Source organism: Talpa europaea, assembly GCF_964194135.1.
Source record: "Talpa europaea genome assembly, chromosome: 11".
Lineage (NCBI taxonomy): Eukaryota > Metazoa > Chordata > Mammalia > Eulipotyphla > Talpidae > Talpa > Talpa europaea.
In genome coordinates, this window is record NC_140078.1 from 101800267 (window position 1) to 101825429 (window position 25163).

Here is a 25163-nt window from a genome sequence, read left to right on the forward strand (position 1 = left end):
CCAGAGCAATGTAAGGCCCCCATGGACAGAGAAAGCTGTGCTTGGATATACTGTAATCTCAAGGTATATTTATGGATCCTGGAGCCCCCACCCAATGTACCTGACCATGACCATGAAGTCCCTGCTGAATGCTGTACCCAAGTTCAATGCCACAGGGAAGAACCAATCTTAGGACCTCTTGAAGGGACCCCTGTTCAGCGCACCTCCTCAGAAGAGGTCCTGCCAGCGCCCACTCTTCTCCAACTTCTGCTCCCACCCCAGGCTCCAGAAACCTGGCCGCCAGGCTGGGGCCAGCCCCTCCCAGGGTGGGGGTGGGAGAGCGCAGGATGCTGCGTTCCTCTGTGCCAGGCACGGCAGGGCAGAGGTGACCCAGCCTGTGTTCCTCGCTCCCTGGAAAGACTGGCATAGTCACCTAAACTAATGACAGTTGCAAACAGGGCACTGTGAGTATTATTAGCAGCACAGTATTAAATGCTGAGGCTAAAATATTAAGAAATCAAAGGAAGAAAAAATAATGGCTGCACTGCCGTCAGCGGAAATCTAGGCGGGCACATTCCCAGCAGAACATGCATCGCAACCGGACAAGGTCACCGCGACTCTGGAGGAGCGAGACAAAACCCCACCACGCTACGGCCACGGCCACGTCTTCCATCAGACAGCAACCGGGACACTCTGCAGCCACAAAAATGCGTAAACGTCCCCCATTCCCATTCATGTAAGAGCCTGTTTCCTCGTTAGTGACAACTCTCGCCTCGCTTTTATCCTCCCGCCTCACAGATAAAAGTCCCCAAGACATACAATCTGCAAACCGACGCTGCTCCCTAAGAGGACACAACCTCCCGAAACCATCCAATTCAGCCCAAGGCTTGTAATGAAACCCATTCTAGCTCCTCCACCCCGAGAGCTCCCGAGTGTTGCTGGCAGGGGTTTGTCCTTCATGCAGCAAGTTACATAAACGTGGCCGTGTTTGCATACAGATGAGCTCCCGTGGCCTCTGGTGGGCGAACTCTGACTTCCCCTCGCATAGGGAAGTGGATAATTACTCAAGATCACATTTTCCAGAAAGCGGGCGAGGTTATAGAAGTGGCCAAGACGACAATTACTCTGAGAATCTCAGTACAAAGTGACTCACTAAAATGCATTCTAAGGAAAAAAAAATAAATTCCACAAAGAAAGCAGGGAGAAAGTAGGAGACAAGGCAGAAACATCCGACAAAGAGAGAGATCTGGTGAAGGATGAGCTGGGTAAGCAAATCCAACCTCAGATGAAGTAAGCTCAGTCACACAGCGCTGAGAACAGCGGGCGGTGCCAACGCAACCACGTGTCCTGTCACCACCGCTGCCATCGTCAGCATCAGCCACTGCCTGTGTTACATCATGGCTCACCATCAACCCGCTGATGGGGGTAACGAGCGGCACGTTCACTCTGGCTCGTGCAAACACCAGCAGAAGCAGGCCGGCCCGGTGCCCGCCCGCGCCAGGGAGGAGGCACGCGTCTGACTCACGTTAAGCTGAAGCTCGTCCGTCCACTGTCCGATCAGCCGGTAGCCGGGGTTGCTGGTGTTCGTGGTCTGGTACTGAAAGATGTCGTAACGCCCGGGGGCGTCCCCGTTCTTGTTGAACATCACCGGGGTGCCCGCGCTGCCTGAGGAGCAAGAAGACCATGGTGTAAACGAGACCTTTCCTCGAGTGCCAGGGTGGGGGCCTGCAGCCCTGCTGGGGGTGGGAGGGAACAAGCAGCTAAGCCAGTGGGCTCCCCCAAAGTGACCCTGAAACTCACAGGCAACTCATGGCTGTGGCCTGGGGGCACCGATTACAGGCGCAGGGAAGGCAAACCGGCCCCTCAGCTTCTCCTGATATTTCACTCTCATCATTTCACTCTTGTGAGGAATAAACATTGAATGGGTTATTTTCCAGAGACAACTTTCCATTTAGTGATGATGATGATGATGATGTTTCTACTCAACTAAATTATGGCCAGTAAAGTGCCATTTATAAAATAATAGACACATTTAGCACCTCCCCGGTGGCAAAGTGTGTTGAACGCAGCGCTGTGAAGCTGTCCGCAGCCTCTGCAGCACCGGTTCGATTCCCGGCCAGCCAGGGAGATCCCACATGGCGCAGCAGACCTCTCCTGTCTCGCCGCTGCTCCCCTCAGCAGTGCCTTTCAGTAACTCCACCTGTTCTGCTCCCCACTCTGTCTCTGGTGAATTCTTTCACCCTCCCATGCCTCTGGCCTGTACCCCAGTGCTTATATAAATACAAAATAAATCTTAATATATATATGAAATAATAGACATATTTTAAACAGCTCATGTCAGAGAGTTGAAAAATACACAAGCAAACAAGGGAAAAAGTTTACTGAAATATATAATGGATACCGATTTGCAGATACTTTTTTTTTTTTTTTTTTGCTGATTATTCCTAATTTACTTTATGGGATAATCAGTCTAAAATGCTTAGCGGTATGCCTGATGAGTGTTTAATAAATATTGATTTCTTTCTCAAGCTCCCATTTGGGTCTTACTCCTTTAAACATCCACCTTAAAGGGAAATCAATTATTTTGTCATAATTAGACAATAAAGCCGATTTTAAAAGACTAAGTACATTATGTGTACACATGTGTGTATGTGTAAAAAGCTTACATGTATAATGTGAGTGTGTATGTCCATTGAAAATTGAATATGAATCAAACATCCCTTCATATTAACCATATGGAACAATTGGCAAAACAAAACAGTAGAGTGTAAAATAGTGTGTTGATTTTATGGACTTATTTTTTTTAAAGATGTATGTATTCATGCATACAAGGACTGGGGTGTAGACCAGAGGTGTGGGGGTGAGAGGATTCACCAGAGACAGAGTGGGGAGCAGAACAGGCAGACTGACTGAAGCACACTGCTGAGGGGAGCACCAGGGGGACAGGAGAGGTCTGCTGCGCCATGTGGGTAGCTCCCTAGCCGAGCTGGGGATCGAACTCATGCTGCAGTGGCTGGCAGTAGCTTGAAAACACTGTGTCTTTAACCCCTGCGCCACCAGGGAGGCCCTTTCTGGACTTATTTTTACCGTCCTTTATTTGTTGATTATCGCAAGATCAGAACATGAGCCTTCAAAGGGCAGGATTAACCTCTTTGCTGGCACAGCAACACATCTCTCCCAATTGGTATCTAATTTAAATTTTCCCATCAGTGTAAATGCGTTTCATTTTCCAAAAGGCAGGCTGCGTCCACGCTGGGAGTGGGCCCTGGCTGGGGGCAGAGCCGCCGTGGGTCCACCAGCTCCAGCCAGCGGCCCAGGACTCCTCTCAGGCCCTCTTGGGTGTCGTCCAGGCCTCAGCGGGCCGGCACCTTTCCCCAGCAGGGCCCCGGGTCGCGGCCCAGCACAAGGCTTTCCAGGCCGGGGGAGAAGAAGCCCACGAGCAGCAGCCCGTGCCTTAACACTGATTTCGCCCCAGCCAGCCTCCCGAGCCTTTAAGGAGAAGAAATCAAGTCTGGATTTTACCCATTCGGCAGAAAATAAGAATTGTATCGTTTCGCAGGAAGACATTATTACTTGAGACTTAGCTCTTTCCTTTCACATTGGTGCAGGCCTCGGCTGGGCCGTTACTCCGCAGCTTCCATGCACTGCACAGCACGGCCGGACTCTCCACCGTCCTGAGAGGGCAGAGGCAGGACGTGGGGGGTCTGGGGCGCCAGGGGTCTCGAGCTGACCCGCTAGATATTGACCAGCATGGAGCCCGCCGCCTGATCCTTTTCCCTCCTTAGCATCTTCGTTAAGAGAAATGATTCCTGTCATGCCCTTTCCATTCTCGTTAAAGTTCACGCTTAAAAAAATAAATGAAGGCAGAAGAGCTGAACACTTTCTCTAAGTGATGACTTGTAACACCGCAGCGTGGAGCGTTGACCTTCTGCTGGATTCGATAATGCACCTGAGTGCTTGCCAATTTTTTTCCCCACAGCTGCTTTTTAGCAGCAGCTCTGAAACTGTTGAAAGATAAAGCAGAATTTTGCATTCAATGAACTCTACATTAAAAACTACAAGTGCAAAGGAGTCTAGAGAAGGGGACAGCATCATCAAAGGAGCAGCCATCACCTGCAGAAATGTCCACAGGTGCCAGAGCTGGGAGGCAGGTGCACAGGTACCTGGAACTCGGAGGGGGTTGGGGGGCGAGGACCGAGCACACCTCCCCCTGAAGTCTCCTCTACCAGCTGCGAGTCTCCTGGGAAATGCCCCTCTCTCTCTGGACACAGGGGGATCTGGGAGCTACATGGCCCAGAAAAACAGTCTCGACCTCAAAGATTTCACCCCAGCATTTTTTCTTCCCATTTCATCCCCTCCTGGTGCAGTTTCCAGAAACGCTATGTCGATGGTGGCTCCAGTCATCTTTGCTGCTCAAAGAATCCTGGCAACTTAGTGCTCGAAGCAGTGACAGCTGCATCTCACCAACTGGCATTGCTCGGCAGGGGTGGCTCCTGGCTCCCAGCGGGGCTGCTTGAAGGCCCTTGTCTGTCAGCAGCCCCGGCCGTCCCTGGGTCTTCACCTGGGTGGAGGCAGGAACACCCACACGTCAAGTGACCAGTCCGCTTGGCTTCATACTCATTCAACTTCCTCCCACCAGGAGAGCTGAGTCACTCCTGCAAATGACCCAAGAGAACCAGGCAGCAGCCCTACTACCCGGGAGGCCTTAAAAGTCACATCGTGTCAATGCCAGAGAGGTCCCGGGTCAGTCAGCTGCCCGGGAATGAAGGAGCTAACTTCGTGTTTCAAGAAGGGCTGTGGAGACGCGCCATCTTCATAAAGTCTACGACCAATCAGCCCAATCGGTCTTCTGGAAACTAGTGATCCTCGAAGCAGACACGAGCCACGCCAAACACCTCCTTACACAGCGGCGCTCAGCGATGTAGCCGAGACAGCGCTTTTGTGACATCTGCAAGCACTGACACGTGGCTGGACTCACCGCCACGGAGAGAACAAAGACACACGCGGGCTCAGTCACGGCACGACGCACGCTTGCAGGGGAAAATGGCTGGGACGTGATGGAGGCAGGATGACCGCCTTTTCTCCCAGGGCCTCCGGGGAGGCTGCGTCTTGGCGAGGCGGTGGCGGTGCTTTCGGGACATTCTATTATTGTTCCCTAAATTGATGCTTTGGAAAATGTGGAGTCAGAGCTCCTAAATTGCGCACTACTGGTCTGGAACAAAACTCCCAGGGGTGTAGAAAATTTTGCACTCAAGTAACAGAAGAGTATAATTAAGTGTATTGAGACAAAGAAAAGAAGCAAAATCCTCCTGAAATATGCAAAAGAAAGGCTGAGTTTCTCACAGTCGACCAGCAAAGAGACTTGACTTCCGCCGTCTGCTCGCTGTGAGGGCGTGGGCAAATATTTACTCCTTTCTAGGGACTGATTTCTTTGCCTAAAAATTGGGATAGAGAATGAGTAAAAAGCTCCTCTCCCCTCTGGTCACTTCAGTTGGCAAGGCGCCCACTCACTGAGTCCAGTAAGGTTCCCTCTTTGAGAACATGTCAAGGCCCTCCAACATGGGTTGTGTCACTGCGCCCCAGCAGGAGTGTGCCCGTGCCCAGAGGCAGAAAATGCATCCAACAGTAGGAGATGCTGGTGGCCACAGTGCAGGGCTGCGAGCAAGGCAAAGAGCAACAGCTGGCCTGCTGGTCGCCCCCACCTCCCAACCTGCACCCCGGGAGGTGAGCACAGCTGCCCTGCCTGGCCTCTGGGGAGCACGGAGGACCCAGCACACAGCATCACTGCCTGGCTACGCGACTTGGTTGTCTGATTCTTCACTCCGCTTGAAAATCAGATTCCTCATCTTTTAAAAAAAGGAAAACAGAGCTTCTCTGGCGGCGCAGGGGTTGAGTCTCAGCGCTATCAAGCTAGGGTCACCACTATGGCCTGAGTTTGATCTTCCCTTCCCGCCTGCTCCTGCCAGGGAGCGAATCCACACAGTGCAGCAGACCTCTCCTGGCTCCCCGCTGCTCCCCTCAGCAGTGGATCTCAGTGGATCCACCTGTTCTCTCCCCACCCTGTCTCTGATGAGTCCTCTCACCCCCCACACCTCTGCCCTACACTCCAGTTCTAATATGCATAAATAACTAAAAAATGGAAAACAATAGTATTGAAGCCAGGGGGATGTTCTGAATATTAAATAAGCCAGCATGCCTGGTGCGTGGCACAGTTTCGGGTACGCAGGAATCTCTGGATAAACACAAGCTCTGTCTCCTGCCAGAACTCAGACACAGTGACCTATCGGCGGGCAAGACCTTCTTGATGAAGAGTCTCTGGGCATTCTCTGAATGAGGATCAGGGGAGACTCTCCAAGGGCATCCTCAAGGTGAATTCTTTATCCCTCATGTAAGAACCGTCACCTGTCTCCATGGGCGGGAAAACAAAAGCCAGAAACTGACCCGGCATGTGTCATTTAGTGTTTGATCGATGATCAATTCTGTGTGTGTTTGGTTCTGGGAAAATGCGTCACATATTCTAGTAGATCCTGTGAGAGAAGAAACCATGAAAGAAGATAGTTTGTAGTCGAGCTCCTTCCTGGTTTTATATAGTTGTTTTTCCCTCCATCTTAACTAAGAGATCGCTGATCCTACTGATTCAAATACTAGGTGATTTCTGGAAGATTGATACAATACGGTAGGGTTAAGTGGATTGTTATTTGCAAGCAGAGAAACCAGAAGATTGTTTAGCTATAATATAATTACCTAAGCCAAATGATTAATATTGATATGATGCTAGTTAGTGTTAGAGTTTTATTAAAACTACTCTGTAGTCCCATTAATGTCTCTTTCCTGCGCAGGGTCAATCACGGAGCCCACACTGCGTTTAATAGTAAGGTCTCCCTAGTTTTTCCCAGTCCATAATAGCTTCTCCATCTGTCTTTTTCATGACCTGAATGCTTTTGAATAGAACTAGCCAGTTATTTTGCAAAATGCCCTTCCATATGGATTTGTCTTATGTCTCTTTATGATCAGAATGAGGTTATATGTTTGGCTACCAAATCTCAGCCATGGTCTGGAAGCTTCCCAGGTGTCTTCTCAAGAGGCTCATGAGGTTGACAAGTCTCATTACCAGGGGTGTTAGCCTTGGAGCTGGCTCTGGTCTTCTCCACAGAGCGACTGTTTCCCCTTTGCTACTAATATTTTCTTGATGGAAGATACTTTGAGACCATGCAAATAACTTGTTTCTTATCGTACTTAGCCTAAGAATTTCAGCCTCCATCTCCGAGTCCTGCCTGAAACAAATATTTCTGAGGTCTTGGCAAAACAGTGGCTTGTTCTTCCATCCTTCCATTATTCAATCACGCTGCTGCTTCTGAGTTATTTATTCAACTGAACCATGCATTTGTACCAGGATGGATTTTGTTCTACAAAGTGAATCCACTTGTGTCCCGGATGCGCCAGAGAGATGTCCCTAAAGTTGGTGCCATGCCCATTTGACAGGGCCGTCTTGAGCAATTGCTTACTTTTTGGTACCGTGTGATGTTTCCAGCTCATCCTACACGTTCCCCGATCTGGCTCTGGAATCAGCATTTTCTCTAGGGAGCCCTGGTTCTTTTTTTTTTTTTTTTAAAGATTTATTTATTTATTTATTTATACAAGCACTGGGTACAGTCAGAAGCGCAGGAGGGTGAGAGGATTCACTAGAGCCAGAGCGGGGAGCAGAATAGGCAGAAAGACCGAAGTACACTGCTGAGGGGAGCAGTGGGCAGCAGGAGAGGTCTGCGTGCCATGTGGGACCCTCGCCAGTGGCCAGGGATCAAACCGGTGCTACAGAGGCTGCGGGCAGCTTCGCAGCCCAGCGCTCAACCGCTGCACCACCAGGGGAGGCCCGGGAGCCCTGGTTCTTACACAAGTAAGAGCAGTGCTAGATATCACCATCTCCACCCAGGTGTCACTGCTTCCAGGCTCTCACTGGACGGAGCTAAGCGGGGGGGAGGGGGGGGTGCACATGTGCCCAACTACACAAGCTCCTTCTACACCTGCCAGGTGTCTGTATATTAAAAGCCATGAGTTCATGGTGCCACCCTCTATTTTAAACCAACCCAACATTTTCATTTTAGCTTTCTCTCACCGTTACTAGTTCCTAGTACTAGTTCCTAGTTGACTCTTGAACAACATGGGTTTGAACTGAACCGGCTGACTTATATGCAGGTGTTTTCTATTGTAGGTAGAAAAACTGGCTTGGGGTATCAGTTGACTAGATTCAAGGATGCAGAACCTGCAGATATGGAAAGAAACTGCAAAGGAATTGAGCATCCTTGGATTTTGGTATCAGCAGGGGTTCCTGAAACCAATCCCTGGGGATACAAGGGATGACTATAGGGGAGTTTTCAGGGAGTCCAAAGGTGTAAGCAGATTTTGATGACACAGAGATCAGTGCCCCCAACCCCAGAGAACTTCAAGGGCCAAGAATAATTTCTTTTTCTATCAGTGAGAAACTTGGCTCTCATTACCCACAATACACCTAGCTGTTCTATCAGTACTCTTATGTCCATAAAACATCTTCTTAATTGAGAACAAACACAAATTTATTCCTTGTTATAGAAATACCTGTGTATAGTTATTTTTGTTGTTATTCTAAAAGAATGTAGTCGAATACTGTTTTCCAGAATTACTTGCATTCATTTTTTTCTCCTTCTATCTCTTCAGTGTGGATCTATTACTTATTTGCAGTAGTTGTGTTTATTTATTACTGTCTGCACTGAATTTGTGTGATTCCATGTGATGGCCAATTTTATGAGTCAACTAGACCGTTCTACGAGATGCTCAGAGAGCTGGTAAACATCATGTCTGGGTGTGTCTGTGAGGGTGTTTCTGGAATACATCTGCATTTGAATCTTGGGAGAAAGCAGATGTTTCTCCCAAATTGGGGAGGCACCAGCCAGTCCCTTGAGGGCCTGAGAGAACCCAAAGGCAGAGAAAGGGTGAATGCACTCTCCTGCTGCAGCTGAGACATCCATCTTCCTCCGTCAGAGACAACTGCTTCCAGTTCTCAGCTCAGACACAGAGGGGAGCTCACATGCCCAGCCCTCCGATTCCGAGGCCGAGGACTGACTGACACACCACTTTGCTGCTTCTCCAGCGTAGAGATGGCAGACTGTGGAGACCTTCCAGCCTCCGAAACTGTGAGCCAACTCCAAAATAAACTTCCTCATGGATCTACACTCCTCACACATCTCTACAGGTAAACTGTGTCTTCTATTTCTCTAGAGAACCCTGGTTAATAGAAGGGGGGCAAACCATAACCCCCAAATATCTGTTTGTTCATTCAGTTGGTCCTTCATTCACTCACCACGTGCTCACTTAAATATCGGTTCAATCACTTGAAATTATACAATCAGACAGATGTTGACACATACGCAAGAGGATTTAGCACTCCAAGCATGGACCTCACAGGACACAGCCCACCAGCATGCAGGGCTCCAAAAAGCATGGCTATTTGCGCTGGAGACTCACCGTTGAAGTTGACATTGCGGATATACTTCAGCAACTTCTTGCCCCCGGCCTGCTCCATCTCTGGACAGACGCCTCTGTAGTCAGCACAGAGGTCCTTGTTCATGTGGTGAAGGGCGTGAGCCATTGCGTAGACCGCATCGATCACGAACTGAACTTTACCCTCCTGCTCATAGTTGGAATCTTTCCCAATTCTCTCCTGTCCTGCACATTAAAACAAGAAATACACACAAAGATTGGAGTTGAGTAGAATGTCCACATGAGCAGTTACTTTCAACTCTGCTTAAAGAAGAACACACTGTTTGGGGCCTCCTTGGAGGTGCAAGGGGTTAAGTCTCAGCACTATGAAGCTATGGGAAGCCACTGCAGCCCGAGTTCCATCCCCAGGCAGGTGCAGCACACACGGCGCAGCAGACCTCTCCTGTCTCACCTGCTGCTCCCCTCACAGTGCATTTCAGTGGATCTGCCTGTTCTGCTCCCCATTCTGTCTCTGGTGATCCTCTCACCCCCTGCACCTCTAGCCTGCACCCCAGCTCTTGTATGCATAAATACATAAATCTTAAAAAAAAAAGCCAAAACTCTGTTTTGAGAAGTCTCATTGCACAGGCCACTCACCAACGTTTGACTCCTTGTTAGGCTGGTTTGATAGTGCTTGGCATTTGACTTTGGAAAATATTACACTAACCTTTCCAATGGCCTAGACAAACTTTTGAAGTGGCACATTCGGAGAACACAGTGACAGCTTTTATAAGAACACAGAGCGGTATCGCAGAGTGGAGGGATCACTGAGATTAGAGGCTGGGAGCACGGTCAAGCCTTCAAAGCATGCTCACTCTAGAAAGGACCAACGGTTCAAAAGGCCCATGATAAATAACAAGCTAAATTCCATGCCAGCCTGGTTACCTTCTCCCGGCCTTCTCCACCTCCTGGGTGGCTCCTCTCAATTGTTGCTATTACCAGAAACGCAGGTGTCAAGGGAAACCCTGGAGTCATTTTTTATTCTTCCTTCCTCTTTCCTGATGCTCACGTGCACGTATCTAAGCTCTAGAGACTCAGCCTCTAAAACACCCATCAGCTGCAGCCACTCTGCCAGCGTGCTGTGAGGCCCCTCTCGTCGCCCCGCGGCTGCGGGCTGGCTGTCTCCTGCTGTCTATTCTTGCTTCCACCTTCATCTTTCCAAGCTAGGGGGCTAATGACTTCCCCCACCCCGTGCTCAGAACACTCCGATGGCTCCCCGTGCCAACCCCATAAAACCCGAATCCCTCTCTCTGAGGACTGAGGGTGTTCATCATTTTGCCCCCATCTGCCCAAGAGCAACCAGAGCTGACAGTGATGAAGTGTCCGCCACCATGTTGGAAGCTTTGCCTACTTTATTTTTATTCCATCCTCACTTTGTGAGGCAAATAGTATTTATCCTCATTATAGAGAGGAGAAAGCTGAGCCTTCCAGAGACTGAATCACCTTCCCAAGGTTACTTACAGGTAGAGCAAAGATGACAGTGCAGGCTTGGCAGACCACAGGCCCGCACCCTCCCTCTGCCCAGAAGCCCACGGGCCTCGCCCTCCCTTGCCCTGCATTATCTGTTCCTGACAGAACTAATTCCCCCTGAATATGGCACAGACTTGCATATTAAGCTATCTTTACTGACATTCTTTCTCCAGCCAGGAAGGTTCTCCCTTCTTGCTTCCAGCCATCGAAGCTTAATTCTCTCTCCATGAAGCTCCCAATTCAGTGGTAGCCTGACACGAAGCCCCCCAATCACACTCTAAGACTTTCATAAAATATTTAAAATCCATATTATAAAATTAGCCATGGCTCTATATTTTCATGCACTCTCTTATTTTTTCACTTCTGTCTTTTATCTGCAGCACAGAATGCGGCAGTGTAGGTGCTAGTAGATTCTGAGCAGCCGTGTATTAAAGGCAGCACTGTCTTTAGACCTCTTGTCCTTCTGCACGGATGATCCACAGACTGCATGTCACATTCACAGCAACATTGTACAAATTGTTTTCTTGGCACATTTGTGTGAAGAAACAACGGGAATTCTACAGTCCCCAACCCTTCCCCAAACAGGGGTCCTGAGAGTCCCAGGGGCAGACAGTTTTAGATTTCTTTATTGAGAGAGTTTCTGAGAACACTTAATGTTATAATCTCCAAGAAAGAAATCTAGAACTTCCCAAACTGACTTGAAATTGTATTGTTTTTCCCTCTCCAAAGTACACCCTTCCATCTCCTACGGCAGATGCTTCCTATTTCATGTATCTCATTTAAATTCCAGTGAACCCTACAGTTTCCTGCTGGGGGTCCCGACCGTGCCTTTTCTTGGAGTGAAGAGTAGGATCTGTATTTGAAAAAGATAAAATTCATCACGGATTCATACTGCTACATCCAATTCAAACTCACACTGTAGGATCTGTACTTAACCTCCACCCTCTTACCTCCTAATTCTACCTCCTTTCAAGAACAAAGTCCTGATTCTTCATAACATCATCGTGACGGCTCACTTGCTTGATGCCGTGCACGTTCAGGTCAGAGTCATTTGTTAGCCATCAGATCTAACAAACATCGAAAAGGTATGGTTTTGCCATTTTTGTCTTGAGTATTTTGGTGACATGTTTTGAGAAGTGGGTTGCTTTGTTAGAGGGTCCAACCATAGGTAGGTTGGCTTGATCCCGGCACACCCCCCTAGTGGTGGTGCCTGTCTGCTCTCCCACCTGCCAATGATGAGCCTGTTCGCCTGGCCCACGATGTATGCTCAAAGTGGGAACCACCGCTGAGTTCTTTATTTACATTTTTTTTTTTACTTATAAGGGAGGCATATAGTTAAGGGTCATTGTATTTCTTTTTCTGCAAATGTTATACTCTAGTCAATTTTTATTTTTATTTGAAAGATTTATTTATGCATACAAGAACTGGGGTACAGGCCAAGGTGTGGGGGGTGAGAGGATTCACCAGAGACAGAGTGGGGAACAGAACAGGCAGAGTAACTGAAACACACTGCTGAGGGGAGCAGCGGGGAGACAGGAGAGGTCTGCTGCGCCATGTGGGATTCTCGCTAGCCGGCCAGGATCGAACCCGTGCTACAGAGGCTGCAGAAAACTTCATAGTGTTTGCGTCTTAACCCCTTGTGCCACCAGGGAAGCCCCCTAGTCAATTTTTAGAAAAAGTTGGACATGTGCTTCTCCATTATTAAGTTTATCAATTAGAAAGAGTAACTCTTGAGATTAAGTTGCAAATGTTTCCCAATTTGTCTTTTCCCCTTTGCTTTCTATAGGTGCTGATGCTTCCAAATCCACTTCATGAAATAATTTTTGTAAAAGAATTTTTATCAATTTATATTTTTTGGCTGCTGCTTCTGGAGTTTGAATCATGCTTAGAAAAATGGTTCTCCTCTCAGAGTGCAGAATATCATTCCATCTATGTTTTCTTCTACTACTTGAGCAATTTTATTTCTTAAAGTTAGGTATTTGATCCACCTGGGATATATTCTGGTATGTGTGAGGAACAAATCAGTATTTTATCTATTTTTCCATATAGTGCTTTTATCACAACATAAACCAGCTCGCCTTTTGTTACTGATGTGAAGTGATACCTTTATTATATAGTTAATTTCCATATGAAATTAAATATAATTTTGCACTTCAAAATGATTCCATTGTTTGGTTTGTCTATTCATGCACCAACACTAGAGCTTTATAGCATATTTTAATAACTGATAAGGTTATTTCCTTCACGCCAGAAATTTTTTTTTTCCAAATTGACTGGTTATTTTTGTTTCTTTACTCAAATGAACTTTATTAATTGAGAAATCCAGTTGATGATACTTTTGGGGGTGCTTATGCCACATTTCTCAATAAACTTAGCCAGAATTGAAGACTTTATGAAGGTGAGTTTTCCTATCTGATTTTTTTCCAGTTGCTCAAGTGTGTTTTTGCTTCTATCAATTGTGTTTTAAGGTTTTTCTTATATAGGTTTTACTATTACAAATGTGGGGGTTTTTTTTGGCTTTATATCTTTCTGCTGGGTTTTGGTTGTTGAGGCTTTTAATCATTTTTCAACTTGAAAAAATTTAAAAATAGAGCAAAGCAGAAAGAACTTTACGGTGAACCCAACACTAGATTCTTCCATTAACATTTTATTAGATGTATTTTATAAGGCAATTCATTTTCTAACATTAATTTTATAACCTGCTACTTCACAAATTTCTCTTATTTTTAGAGTACTTGAAAATGGAGATCTTGAAGGCATTATGACCATTATAAAATAAATACTTTGAAATGGGTTCAGACTAATAATTCAGTACAATAGTTTCTAAACTGCACTCATAAAGACATTCATCCTGGGGAAAAAAATGCCTTGAAAAATTATTTTCAAGAGTGGATTATTTCATGATTTGTGAAATGTTACAGGTTTATCCCTCTCTTGGAGGGTCACCAGCAATGTTAGCATGTTACAGCTGCTGGGAAAACTTGAGGGCTAACTTTGCCTTTGGGCTCAGCTACTAACACTTGGAAAGTGTAACCTTCTAGCAAGAAAAGTGAAATGACAAGTTCATTAAAAAAACGAGTTGTCCTTTATTTTCCCCCAGGGGTGGCAGGTACAACTGTTGCCAAGCTCTGGCGCTCATCTGCTCCTGAAGCCCTAGAAAACACACACACACACACACACACACACACACAGTTCCTCCCCTGAGTCTTTCTCTCTAGAGGAAGTGCCCCCAGAGCAGGGAGGCTTCAGCAGGGAGGCTTCAGGCCTTCTCGTGAGCTTCACTGGGTCAATCCTGATTTCTTGAAGTCAATCCAATTACTTCTAAGTGGGCTGATTTAGGAATAGGCATGAGGGAGAATTTTAGCCAATACAACTTAACAGTTTACTGAGGAACTCCAGAGAAAATTGAATTGCTCTTAAAAGGAGAAGTACTCAGTTGTATCAAAAGCATGCACACACACTTGTGCACACACACATGTGTGCACACACACACGCCCTGGAACCTCTCTTGGCATTTTGGGGTCCTGAGAAAATGACACAGCACACAAACAAGAGAATAAGAATATGCTAGCATACAATAATACAAGTGGGATGTGAATCAGCCAAGTCTGAAATCACCATGCATTGTTTGCTTCTTCCATGTGATGTGTTAAATAGTTTATGTATGTAAACAAAGCTCAATATTTTCCAGTTTTATTTGAATATTTTCCAGGTTTATTTGAATATTACTATTCTTATTCATGCACTGTTTCACAACATCCAAAGGGACTCACATGAAGAGTTTAGCCCCCTCAAAACAACAACAACAACAAAAAAAAACAAAGGGCACTTAAAAAATATTTTTAACAGTATAGATTGAAATAGAAAGCGAAAGCATTTTCAATTCTTTCTCAGCCAATAGGACAATTTCTCTACTCTTTCTGATTAACTGAGGTGTTGTTGTGTTACTTTTTTGGATGAAGTCCATCCTTTTCATCATTGTCCCCAGGAAAGAATCTGAGGTTAGAATAAAATGAGCAGAACTTTGAAGCCCTATCTTTTACTCTCCAGTATGCAAAGAAGCTTACCTTTTAATGTCTCCTGTTTTTCTGCTCCATTGTTATTTTTACCCAAAGAACCCAGCATTTATCTCAAAAATGCACACACCTGAAACCTTCTGGGGCATACACTGCTGCCCCCACTATAGGAGCACAACGCAGAAACTCCTTAACGCCCATCGTGCTGGTGTGTCTCCTGAAAACCCTGTTTCCCTTGCCCAGAAAATATGCCTTACTTCCTAAGCATAGGCCAACCACATAGGAAATGCAAAAATAAATGGATTTGGTAATAAAAAAATCCTGTTGATAAAAAAATAAGTATGGAGCCATCTGGGCTGTCTGGGTAACAACCAAACAGACCGTGGAGGTTGTTGGGGTGAGGTGTCAGGCAAGTTCAGGCACCCTACCTGTGTGTGGGGGGCACACAAAAGTGTCTGCAGCCAAGAAGAAGAAATCACAGCTCCAGACCCACCTGGGGTTGAAATCGGTGGAACAAATGCTCCACCAGTCAGAAATGGGCTCACTGAAGAGCTCATTTGCATAAAGAGCTAGCCCCTCCCCTTTGGCGTATAAAAGCTTGTCCCCACATCGCTCCTTGGGGACTAGCTCAATCTCCTTGACTCTGCTCCCCAGAAAATTCAGTCTTGAAGCCTTGGTTGGGAGCTTGCTGCAAAGTCTGAGGGTGAAACAACAGCTCTGCAAAAAGGCTGTGCCCGGAGAGTGGCTCTCCCATGTGGTGCTGACACAGCTGCTGTAACTGGGCCAGATTTAGGTCTCTGTGGCCAGGGTTTCAATGGGGAAAAGACTAGGGTGGAGCACGGGCAGAAAGAAATCGAAGCTTCTGTGCCACACACCAGGAAGGGTCTGCATGTGTGACCCTTGGCCCGGCGCCCACCAGATGTTTCCAAGTGAACATGAATGAATTTGATTTCACTTTCAAACAGGAATTGAAGTGACATGCCTTGGGAAGGCCTGTCCGTGGTGATGTGTGCTTGTGCTTTCAAAATTTGCATTCCACAGATTAATTTTATGGACTGGAAAACCTCAAATATTTCTCGATGCTGAAGTCCTTTGTATAATGGACTTTGTCAATATGAGTGCTTGACCATGTTACAATGATAAATACCTTAACGAACATGCAGAGTTGTCATGGGGGTGTGGAGTATTGTAGTTGTGTCAAAATTGGCAATTTTGGTAATAAGGATGCAGGGAGAGCTGGTAGATGCCCCGGGGAGCTAGAAGGTGTCTCAGGCTTCTGAATAATGTCACAGTTAAGATGCTACTGCGGCCCCTCCCATCATTTAAGAAGAAATAACTCCGTTTATTGGGTCGTTTCTCCCTTGTGGGTGCACATTTCTTCAAAGATGAATGTTAATGTAAGATAAGGGTCTGTGTTAATGGACATTTGCTCCTGGCCATTGTTCACAGGGGTCGCATCTAGAGAATCCCAAAGTAACAGCCCATTCACCTGTGAGCTGCAGGAATTACAAGTGGAAGGAAATTCTGAAGATGTGGATTGAGCAGAAACCCGTGTCGCATTGCCGTGCCTCTGTGTTGGGGGGAGGAGGAGAAGCCAGTGAAGCTGGGAACCCTGGAAGGAAGGATGGGCTGGCAGAGACTGGGCAGCAGGTCTGACTGGGCAATCTCTTCGCCAGGCGCAGCTCTGAGCCCCACTGGAGGGTTCCTCTGAGCGCTCCCTCCCCTGGGTGGGAGTTATCAGCCTTTTCCCGGGCCGGGGCCCTGCCTCTCTCTGGCCCTCACCATGCAGCTGCCTGTCACCTTCCAAATTTGCACGTGGAAAAGCAGTAAACCTGGATCTGTCCTGTTAACTCTTTTTATTTTCAACTTTAGAGCTGCAGATCATCTGCAAACTCATTGTAGCCATAGCGTTTCACCCGCTCACCTCCCTGAAGGTTTCCTTGTGTATCCCGCAATGGGGAAACCCACCACCTGACCACCAGCGCCGCCGGGGCCCAGACATAGCCTTGAATGGAAAACGAGTGTCCTGTGGCCCCAGGAACAGAGGAAATGGAGCAAAAATGCCAGACGACTGACCAGCTGCTCCTCCAACCGAGAGATCATATCTGATGAATCACTGACGTCCTCTTGGCACTTATAGACTCAAAACAGAGTTCTAACAAGCTCGAGCCACAAACTCACATTTCCAGGCATTTTCCTGGCAGAGAAACACTTAGTTGTGCCTTAAAGCTGCACTTTCCTCCTTGTTCCATTTTCAAATTCCAGGTAAATACAAGTAAAGACAAAAGCAGTGAGCAGACAGGTATGTGGGGCCAGGTGGAGGTGGGTGGGGTGGCGTGGGGTGTGGTGCGGTGGGGTGCACCTAGGTTCTAGCACCTCTCCGAGATGACGCGACTGCAAGGTTGGGGAGCTCACCTCGGTCAGGCTTCTGTATCTACAGACTCATTTCCAGGAAATTCAGGAGACAGCAAAGTGCAAATCGACATTGCAGAGCTGTCAGGAGCAAAACCCAAATTTGGGAAATCTTACAAAAATAGCAATAAGCTGTTCACTCCAACAAACACATAGCAAGAAGTGAAAACGATGAAGAGGCATGATTTTAGAACAAGACTTAAGAGACGTATCACAGCGAGTGGGATAAAGACTCCCACGAGCCGAGGGAGAAGAGGTTCGAGGCCCGCGGGAGCTGCTGACCCTCAGGCGTCTGCGTGCATGTCGCGGTCTCCGCGGCCGCCCCTCCCAGGGGTGCATCCCGTGTGTGTGAAGATGAAATTAAACGTCTGGCTCTAAACGGGGCAGGGTGTGAGGCAGCCGTGTGCGCAAGGAACCCGGTCAGATGCGCCGTGGAGACGCGGGGCTGGGGCAGGGGCCGCGTTACCCCCGCGCTGCTTCTGGCCTCCTCTGCAAGTTCTGTGATGCCCATGAAGATGCCAGGAGAAGAGGAGGCGGGGCGGGGAGAGAGGAGGTGGGGGAGAGAAGCGCAGAGGGGGCGGCCAGGTGGCTGTGTAGGCGGGGGCAGCAGGGTGGAAGCTCCTGCCCTGAGGGCGCAGCTGCTAGGCCCGGCCAGTAGCGCACGTGGCCCCAGGCAAACCCCCAAAGGCCTTCCCGGTGTTCCACTCACTCAGGGCTGCTAAAGGCGGCTGCTGAAGCGCAGAGCTCAGGGCCTAGAGGATGGTGCGCCCCGGGCCTCGCGCGCCCCGGGCCTCGCGCGCCCCGGGCCTCGCGCGCCCCGGGCCTCGCGCGCCCCGGGCCTCGCGCGCCCCGGGCCTCGCGCGCCCCGGGCCTCGCGCGCCCCGGGCCTCGCGCGCCCCGGGCCTCGCGCGCCCCGGGCCTCGCGCGCCCCGGGCCTCGCGCGCCCCGGGCCTCGCGCGCCCCGGGCCTCGCGCGCCCCGGGCCTCGCGCGCCCCGGGCCTCGCGCGCCCCGGGCCTCGCGCGCCCCGGGCCTCGCGCGCCCCGGGCCTCGCGCGCCCCGGGCCTCGCGCGCCCCGGGCCTCGCGCGCCCCGGGCCTCGCGCGCCCCGGGCCTGACGCACGGCTGCGCACGGTGGCTGGAGAGGCTGCGCCTCGCGCACAGGCCCTCCGGCTCCAAGCCCTGGAGTCAGGGCAGGGGAAGGCGCTCCATGGCCACGGTCCCGAGTCAGCCCCGGGGTCCTTATGGAGAGCAGGAAGCGGGGCGCAACCCCGCGCGACCTCTGCGCGGGCCGGGCTGCCCTAATAGACTCTCCACAGACGTGCGCTCGGACCCCAGGCCAGGCGAGGTCTCCCCGCTCTGTTGCCCGGGGACGCGTCCCGCCACGAGGGTGTCCCAGCGCGGTGCGGGTGTCCCCCAGGGAGACTAGTAATGGGGGTGGCGGCTGTGCGCGGGCGGGACAGAAGGTCCGCGTCCTCCCCGACAGCCGCCCGGCCGCGCGGCCCGGGTGGTTACAGAGAAGAGGCGGCGGGATGGCAGCCCAAACCCTGCATGGAGCATCTTTCTCCTGACACTCGGCTCCTGGGCGGCTGCACTTGGCATCTGTGCTTTTCAGTGGTTTCAATTAAGTTGTTCAAAGAAAGCTGGCGGCAATAGTGTTAGCTCTTTTTTGAAGACAAGGTGGATGTCACACTAAATAAAAACATACACTTGACGCCAGCACGGACACTTCTGACCATTTAGTTATGGTCATTCAAAAATATAATGTATAGTCGGAGGGTCTAAATAGAAAGGAACCTCATGGAATGCCTAGCTGAGGAGAGGAAACAAGAGATGAATTTCAGTGAGAGAGAGAATTAATAAAGAAAATAAAGAGGTATTTTTATAAGAGTAATAAAACTGGTAAATCTCTAGACAAACTACGAAAGAAAGAAGATACAGGAAAGGAAGGATAAAAAAGCGCTCTAGACACTAAATAAATAATAAGGGAGCATTAGGAACTTTTTGCCAATAAATTAAATTTCTTAAATAAAATTTACACACACTCTTAAAAGACAAACTAGCATGGTTCACTCTAGAACAAATATGCCATTTGAATAGATCGTGTATATTAACTGACTGAACATCCATTTTAAAAGTCTCCTCAAACGAAAACTCCAGGCTGAGGTGACGTCTCTGGTAGATTCTAGGTAACATTTAAAGCATCGCATAGCACCTGCCCTGCACACGGCCTCCCAGGGTAGAGCGGGGAGCACACCCCCAACTGAAAGCCATCGCGACCTTCACTCTCTGGGCCAGAGGACCACATCCTCTCTGCAGACCGGTCATCGGTGTCTCCCCAGGAGGCCACTGGTGATAGGAACACACCTTGAAAAGACTGTCGATGTCTCTGCTTCCCAGATATGCAGAAATAAAAGCTCCCCCCGCTCCGACAGCCGACTGTCCCTCATGTGGCAATTATGAATAAGGTTGCTCTTCAATGACAAGGCTTTGATGTCGGGCCCGTGTTCTTATTTCTCTTGGGAAAACACTTAGGAATAAGAGCTGCTTATCTCAGGCTCCTACCCCTGACTTTTTAAAGAAGTTGCCTGACCACCGAACCAACCACACACTGGCAGCTTGGTGTCATGGACAGGCCCGCCTCTCCGGGCCCGCAGCAGACACTGTCAGTCTCGGGGATTGGTCCATGTGTGGCAGAACCTCACCAGGCCTTTCCTTTGCCTTTCTCTGGCAGATGCTGATGACACTCACTCACCTTGTGTGCCTCCTGACCCTTAGTGCCCGTTTTGTTTTTTTAAAGATTTATTTATTTTTATACAAAAGCTGGGGTACAGGCCAGAGGTGCCGGGGTTAGGGAGGGTGAGAGAATTCACCAGAGCCAGAGCGGGGAGCAGAACAGGCAGACGACTGAAATACACTGCTGAGGGGAGCAGCGGGCACAACAGGAGAGCTCTACGCGCCATGTGGGACTCTCCCTGGCTGGCCGGGAATCGAACCCGCGCTGCAGAGGCTGCGGACAGCTTCACAGGGCTGCACTCAACACGCTGTTAGTGCCTGTTCTAACAGCCCCCCTCGCCAAGCACCTCAGGAGCTCAGCCTTGCAGGTTACGCAAACTCTGCTAGAGCAACGCAAGAGGCCAAGGGAACACAGGCTCCTGCCTGAAAGACGGTCAAATTCTAGCATTTATTTTAAAATGCTTTTTTTGACTGCAGCCTTGAAGCCTTGCTTTAGAAGACAGCAGGCTCTCAACTGTAGAATTCTTTGCCATTTAAAGCATCTTTCAAGAAGTCCGTTACAACAGAGGATCTCTTTAGTGGTTTCCAAATAAACGAAAGGAAGCAGCTTCTAAGATGCCTAAATCATATTCTCCTAAAGCCTCCAGCTCAGCAGAGGGAAAGGCTAGGCCTTGCCTATTCATCCATCCACTCACCCCAGCATTAACCCTTTAATGCCAGGAGGTGCCACTTCTGTGAATCATCACCACAAGAGGAAAGTGAGGTGCATTGGCTCAAATGCCCACTTGGTAGACACCAGCCAGGCACTCTGGGCCAGCCCCTCCCGGAGCGCTCGAACTTCACTTTGCTCTTTCTCCTTAGTAGCGACTGTAAATATCAGCGGCTCTGCCAACACGCTGAGTTGTAGGGATGATCATATGACACAAGGGATATTAAAACAATTTAAAGACTCTAAGTGCATCTCATAAAAAAGATAAATCAGTACCCAAACAGATGGAAAAAAAGATTCAGTCTTGTGAGTTTTCCAAGAAACGCAAATCAAAACAGAGGTAGCATTTTCGTGGTGTTGCCAGTGGCTGAATAAATTAGTACAGTCCTTTCAGAAAACAACTTGGCAATACAGTTGGGCTGTCCAAAAATATTTACACTCTGCATCTGTAATGATGAAAATAGGTAATGTGCATTTCACTATTGTTTATCAAAGGCCTCGGTGTGGCGGGCCTCATACTAAGCACTTCACGTGCAGTAATTCAAGGACTTGGTGCTTCTCCTTAAGACACAACACAAAACTGCCAGGTGATGGTTGTCATGCACATGTCACTAGTTAGGAATCAGGGCCGAGAGACGTGACATCATTTGGGTGAGGCGTCACGGCCATGACGGACAGGACGGGCAGGGTGCGGCAGTGATGAATGGGATTTGGCTTCTAAACTCCTAATCTTCTGCGCTCAATGACTTCTAGAAGTTTATCCTCAGAGAGTAATCCAAAGGAAGCAAGAAGAGGTCTCAAAATATTTCTTAACATACTTAGCATACACCTTCGAGCTTCAGGGCCACGTAAATAAACACTCAGCAAGGGATGGCACAGCTAATCACTGGGCACTCACACCATTTAAATCAATCAAGAAGGGGCCTCCCTGGTGGCCTGAGGGTTAAGTCTCAGGCTGTCACCGCTACGACCTGAGTTCGATGCCTCATCAGGGAGCAACCCACATGGTGCAGCAGACCTCTTCCGTCTCCCCGCTGCTCCCCTTAGCAGGGTATTTTAGTAGATTTACTGTTTTACTCCCCACTCTGTCTCTGGTGAGTCCTCTCACCCCTGCATCTCAGTTTGATGCAAAAATAAATAAAACCTTTTAAAAAAATGAATCAAAGAAACCAACAAAGAGACAGTGCTCAGGGCGTACATGAGTATATAGCTGGGTTCTGCCCACGCTGGACTGCGAGCTCCTCAAGGACTACGAAGCGCTATGTTAAGGTTCCCTGTGAATAAGACCAAGGTCATGCCCAGTGACTTCACCAGGAAATCCGTTTCCACGAGTGAACGAGGACAAAGTCAGTGAGATGCAATTCAGCATTTTCATGAAGAAACACAGATGAAACACACAGAATGGTGTGAAAATCAGGACAGAGTTATTAGACACAGATGAACGGTCACATATGCTCTCCCAGAAGGAAGGAAGTTGGGTCTTCGAGGGACAGAAGCCGGAGTTAACTACACTACAATCTTTCTCCACCCAAGAAATGAAATCCCTCTTCTAAGGACAGCTGCTGTGCCTTGGCCTGGCCTCCCTCCTCCTGGAAAAGGGTCTCAGGCCTAGCACAGAGCTCCTGCCGGCCGCCCCACACCCAGAGTCTTGGCCACACGCCACCCATTTCTTCTCTCATGTGTTCCAGGCTTTTGGTGCTGGGTCCTGCGTGTGGGGCTTGTCGGCTGTGAGGTGTGTCCACCACAGAGGTCAGCTTGGAAGAACCACATGGGGACAAAAAGTTCTGGAATCGGCCAGACTCAGGTTGGGACTCTGGCTCCACCACTTCTTAGTGAATGATGGGAGGAGGTGGCCTCAGAAGACACCTGTCCTCTGCCCCCTGGGGCTGGGAGTCCCCTTGATGTCCAGGGCCTCAGCTCTCACCTGCAAACCAGCACAAACAGCCGTCTTGGAGATTCGCTGCAATGGCAAAAAGACCTAAAAGGTGCTTCATTTTCCTCAAGTGGGGGTGTAAACACATACCAATTTAAGGGTCACTTCCGTCCCTGCCAGGGGCTTGGCTAGTGGCTGGCACAGAGCCAGCACTCAGTACCATCAGAGACTGTCATTCCTTTTTAAAGGATACTCAGAATTTAAATCCGAAGTGTAAGACCTGCAAAGGACTCAAGATTTTGTTCATTTAAATGTGTGCTTATCTGCTACTCCTAGGCAGAAGGAGACTCTGCCATTTAAGAAAGTATCTAATAAGCAGTGGCTGTTTTACTGCTTTGATTATTATGGTTTGAGCTCTGGGTCTAATTTCTTCCTCCTGGCCTAGAAAACGCAGCAATTCTTCAGCTGTGAGCTCACCAGGAACCATCACAAGGAAGGACACAGCCCACACTGGGAGGCCCAGGGCCTTCTCGGTCCTCTGTCCCTGAGATTCTGCTTGTTTTGTTTTCCAGGAAGCTCTGCCTTCTTACAGCTTCGTGGACTTGGGGCTTTTCTCATTTTTACTTAAAATTAAGTATTTGCCTACAAAACACAACCAAACAAAAACAGACAAGTATAAACCAGAGACATCTTGCAGGGCAGGAGGGGGAGAGGCATGGGAGGGAGGGAGGGAGCAGCGCAGGCACTGAGGTGATGGTGCACGGGTGCATTGGGGAAGGAAACTCTATGGGGACTACACTGAGGGGGAGGGAAGCAAACACTGTTTAAAAATGAACAATGATGTAAATTTTTTTTTAAAAAAGAAAAAAATGAAGTATTTGTCAACTCAAATAAATGCAAGTCTGCTATGATCTCATTGCACCTTACAAAGAACAACAAACAGGCTTATGAAAAAAAAAAATAACACATGCAGCAGAATAAGCCCTACAAAGCCCCTGATTCAATCCATGTGCCCGAGCTGTTTCTGCAGATGGCAGAGAATGTTCATGACTGCAGCAGACCAGGTGCCTTGGGGGAATTCTGGTGCACAGCACCCCACCCCACCTCATCACCTCCCCCAGTTGGAGCAACAGCACTGCAACACTTTATGCAAGCAGGTTACTGTTTTGTTTTGTTTTTTAAAGATTTATTTTTTTATTTATACAAGTGTTGGGGTGCAGGCCAGATGTGCAGCAGGGTGAGAGGATTCACCAGAGACAGAGCGGGGTACAGAACAGGCAGACTGACTGAAATACACTGCTGAGGGGAGCAGCGGGCGCGACAGGAGAGGTCTGCTGCACTATATGGGATTCTCGCTAGCCGGCCGGGATAGAACCCGTGTTGCAGAAGCTGCGGACAGCTTCACAGCATTGCGGTCATCCGCCTGTGCCACCAGGGATGCCCCAAGCAGATTACTGTTTTAAGTATGGGAAGCAAATTAATTCCTCAGTAGCTCAACTGTTCAACTTCAGGTCCGTCCCAGACTAAGCTAGGCTGCAGGGGTCGGGGGAAAGGCATAAAAAGAGAAGTGAGTGTCTGTTTTCACTCAGCACAGGAGAGAGACACTCATCGCCTGTGCACCCTGGTGAGGATGTCACACAGGAGGCCAGGGAAGGAGGCCACAAGGAAGAAGGAAAGGCAGGCAGGACAACAGGTGCATAGGGCGTGTGACTGGTAAGGAATCAAAAGCTGTATCGAGGAAGAGGAATTCTAGGCAGAGGAAACAGCACATACAAAGGTCCTGTGGTGGGGGGAATGCAGGTGCCTTTGCAGAACTAGAAGGTCAGGCCTCAGAAGGATGAGGTGGACCTGCCCCAGGGGGTCTAGAGACCATACAAGAGGGTGGTCTCCTGAGTGCTACATGGTCGCTGGAATACCTTAAATGATGGGGCCCAGAGCGTTACTTTCACATGCTAAAAATACCATTTTTTTTAAGTTTAGAGAACCTGAAATTCAATAATGCTTCTGCAGTCCCACAACATGTCTAGGAAATGAGAGAATCTACTGAAAGAGTCTGTACTGGTGTGATTTATACAGTCAGGTGCGCAGCCAGGCTGCCCGACGTTAGAAATCCCATAACTATTTGTCCTGATAATTTCGGTACACTTGTAGCCACACGGGGAGCTGCTGCAGCCTGGCTCCTGGCAGAGCTCTCTTTATATTATTTTTTATATATATATTTTTTAAAAAATTTAATTCTAAAGTGTAGCCATTTGTTACAAACTTGCCCGAAACTTGTTCATGACAGTTGCATTTTTCTCAAATGAAAGAGCAATAGCATCTTGCAATTCAATACTTTCCTGCCACAGTAAATCGCCAGCTCTGCTGGCGCTTTGGACCACTCGGGCAGCCCAATTCAAAACCGCTCCCCAGATGCCGGGGTGCCTTTCCTGGAAGGCACCATTTTGTTCTACCTCCA

General features: G+C 48.7%; 1 protein-coding gene across 2 annotated transcripts in view; it reads right to left on the reverse strand.

Annotated features, from left to right (window-relative positions):
- Positions 1-25163, reverse strand: part of GRM7 (glutamate metabotropic receptor 7) — a gene marked incomplete at both ends in the record, with an annotated part of 567779 nt that overhangs the window by 166976 nt on the left and 375640 nt on the right. For both annotated transcript variants that reach the window (XM_084247524.1, XM_084247523.1), the window contains 2 exons: positions 1505-1644; positions 9478-9678. In XM_084247524.1, the coding sequence (XP_084103650.1) occupies positions 1505-1644; positions 9478-9678 (341 nt within the window). The remainder of the gene's footprint in view (positions 1-1504; positions 1645-9477; positions 9679-25163) is intronic.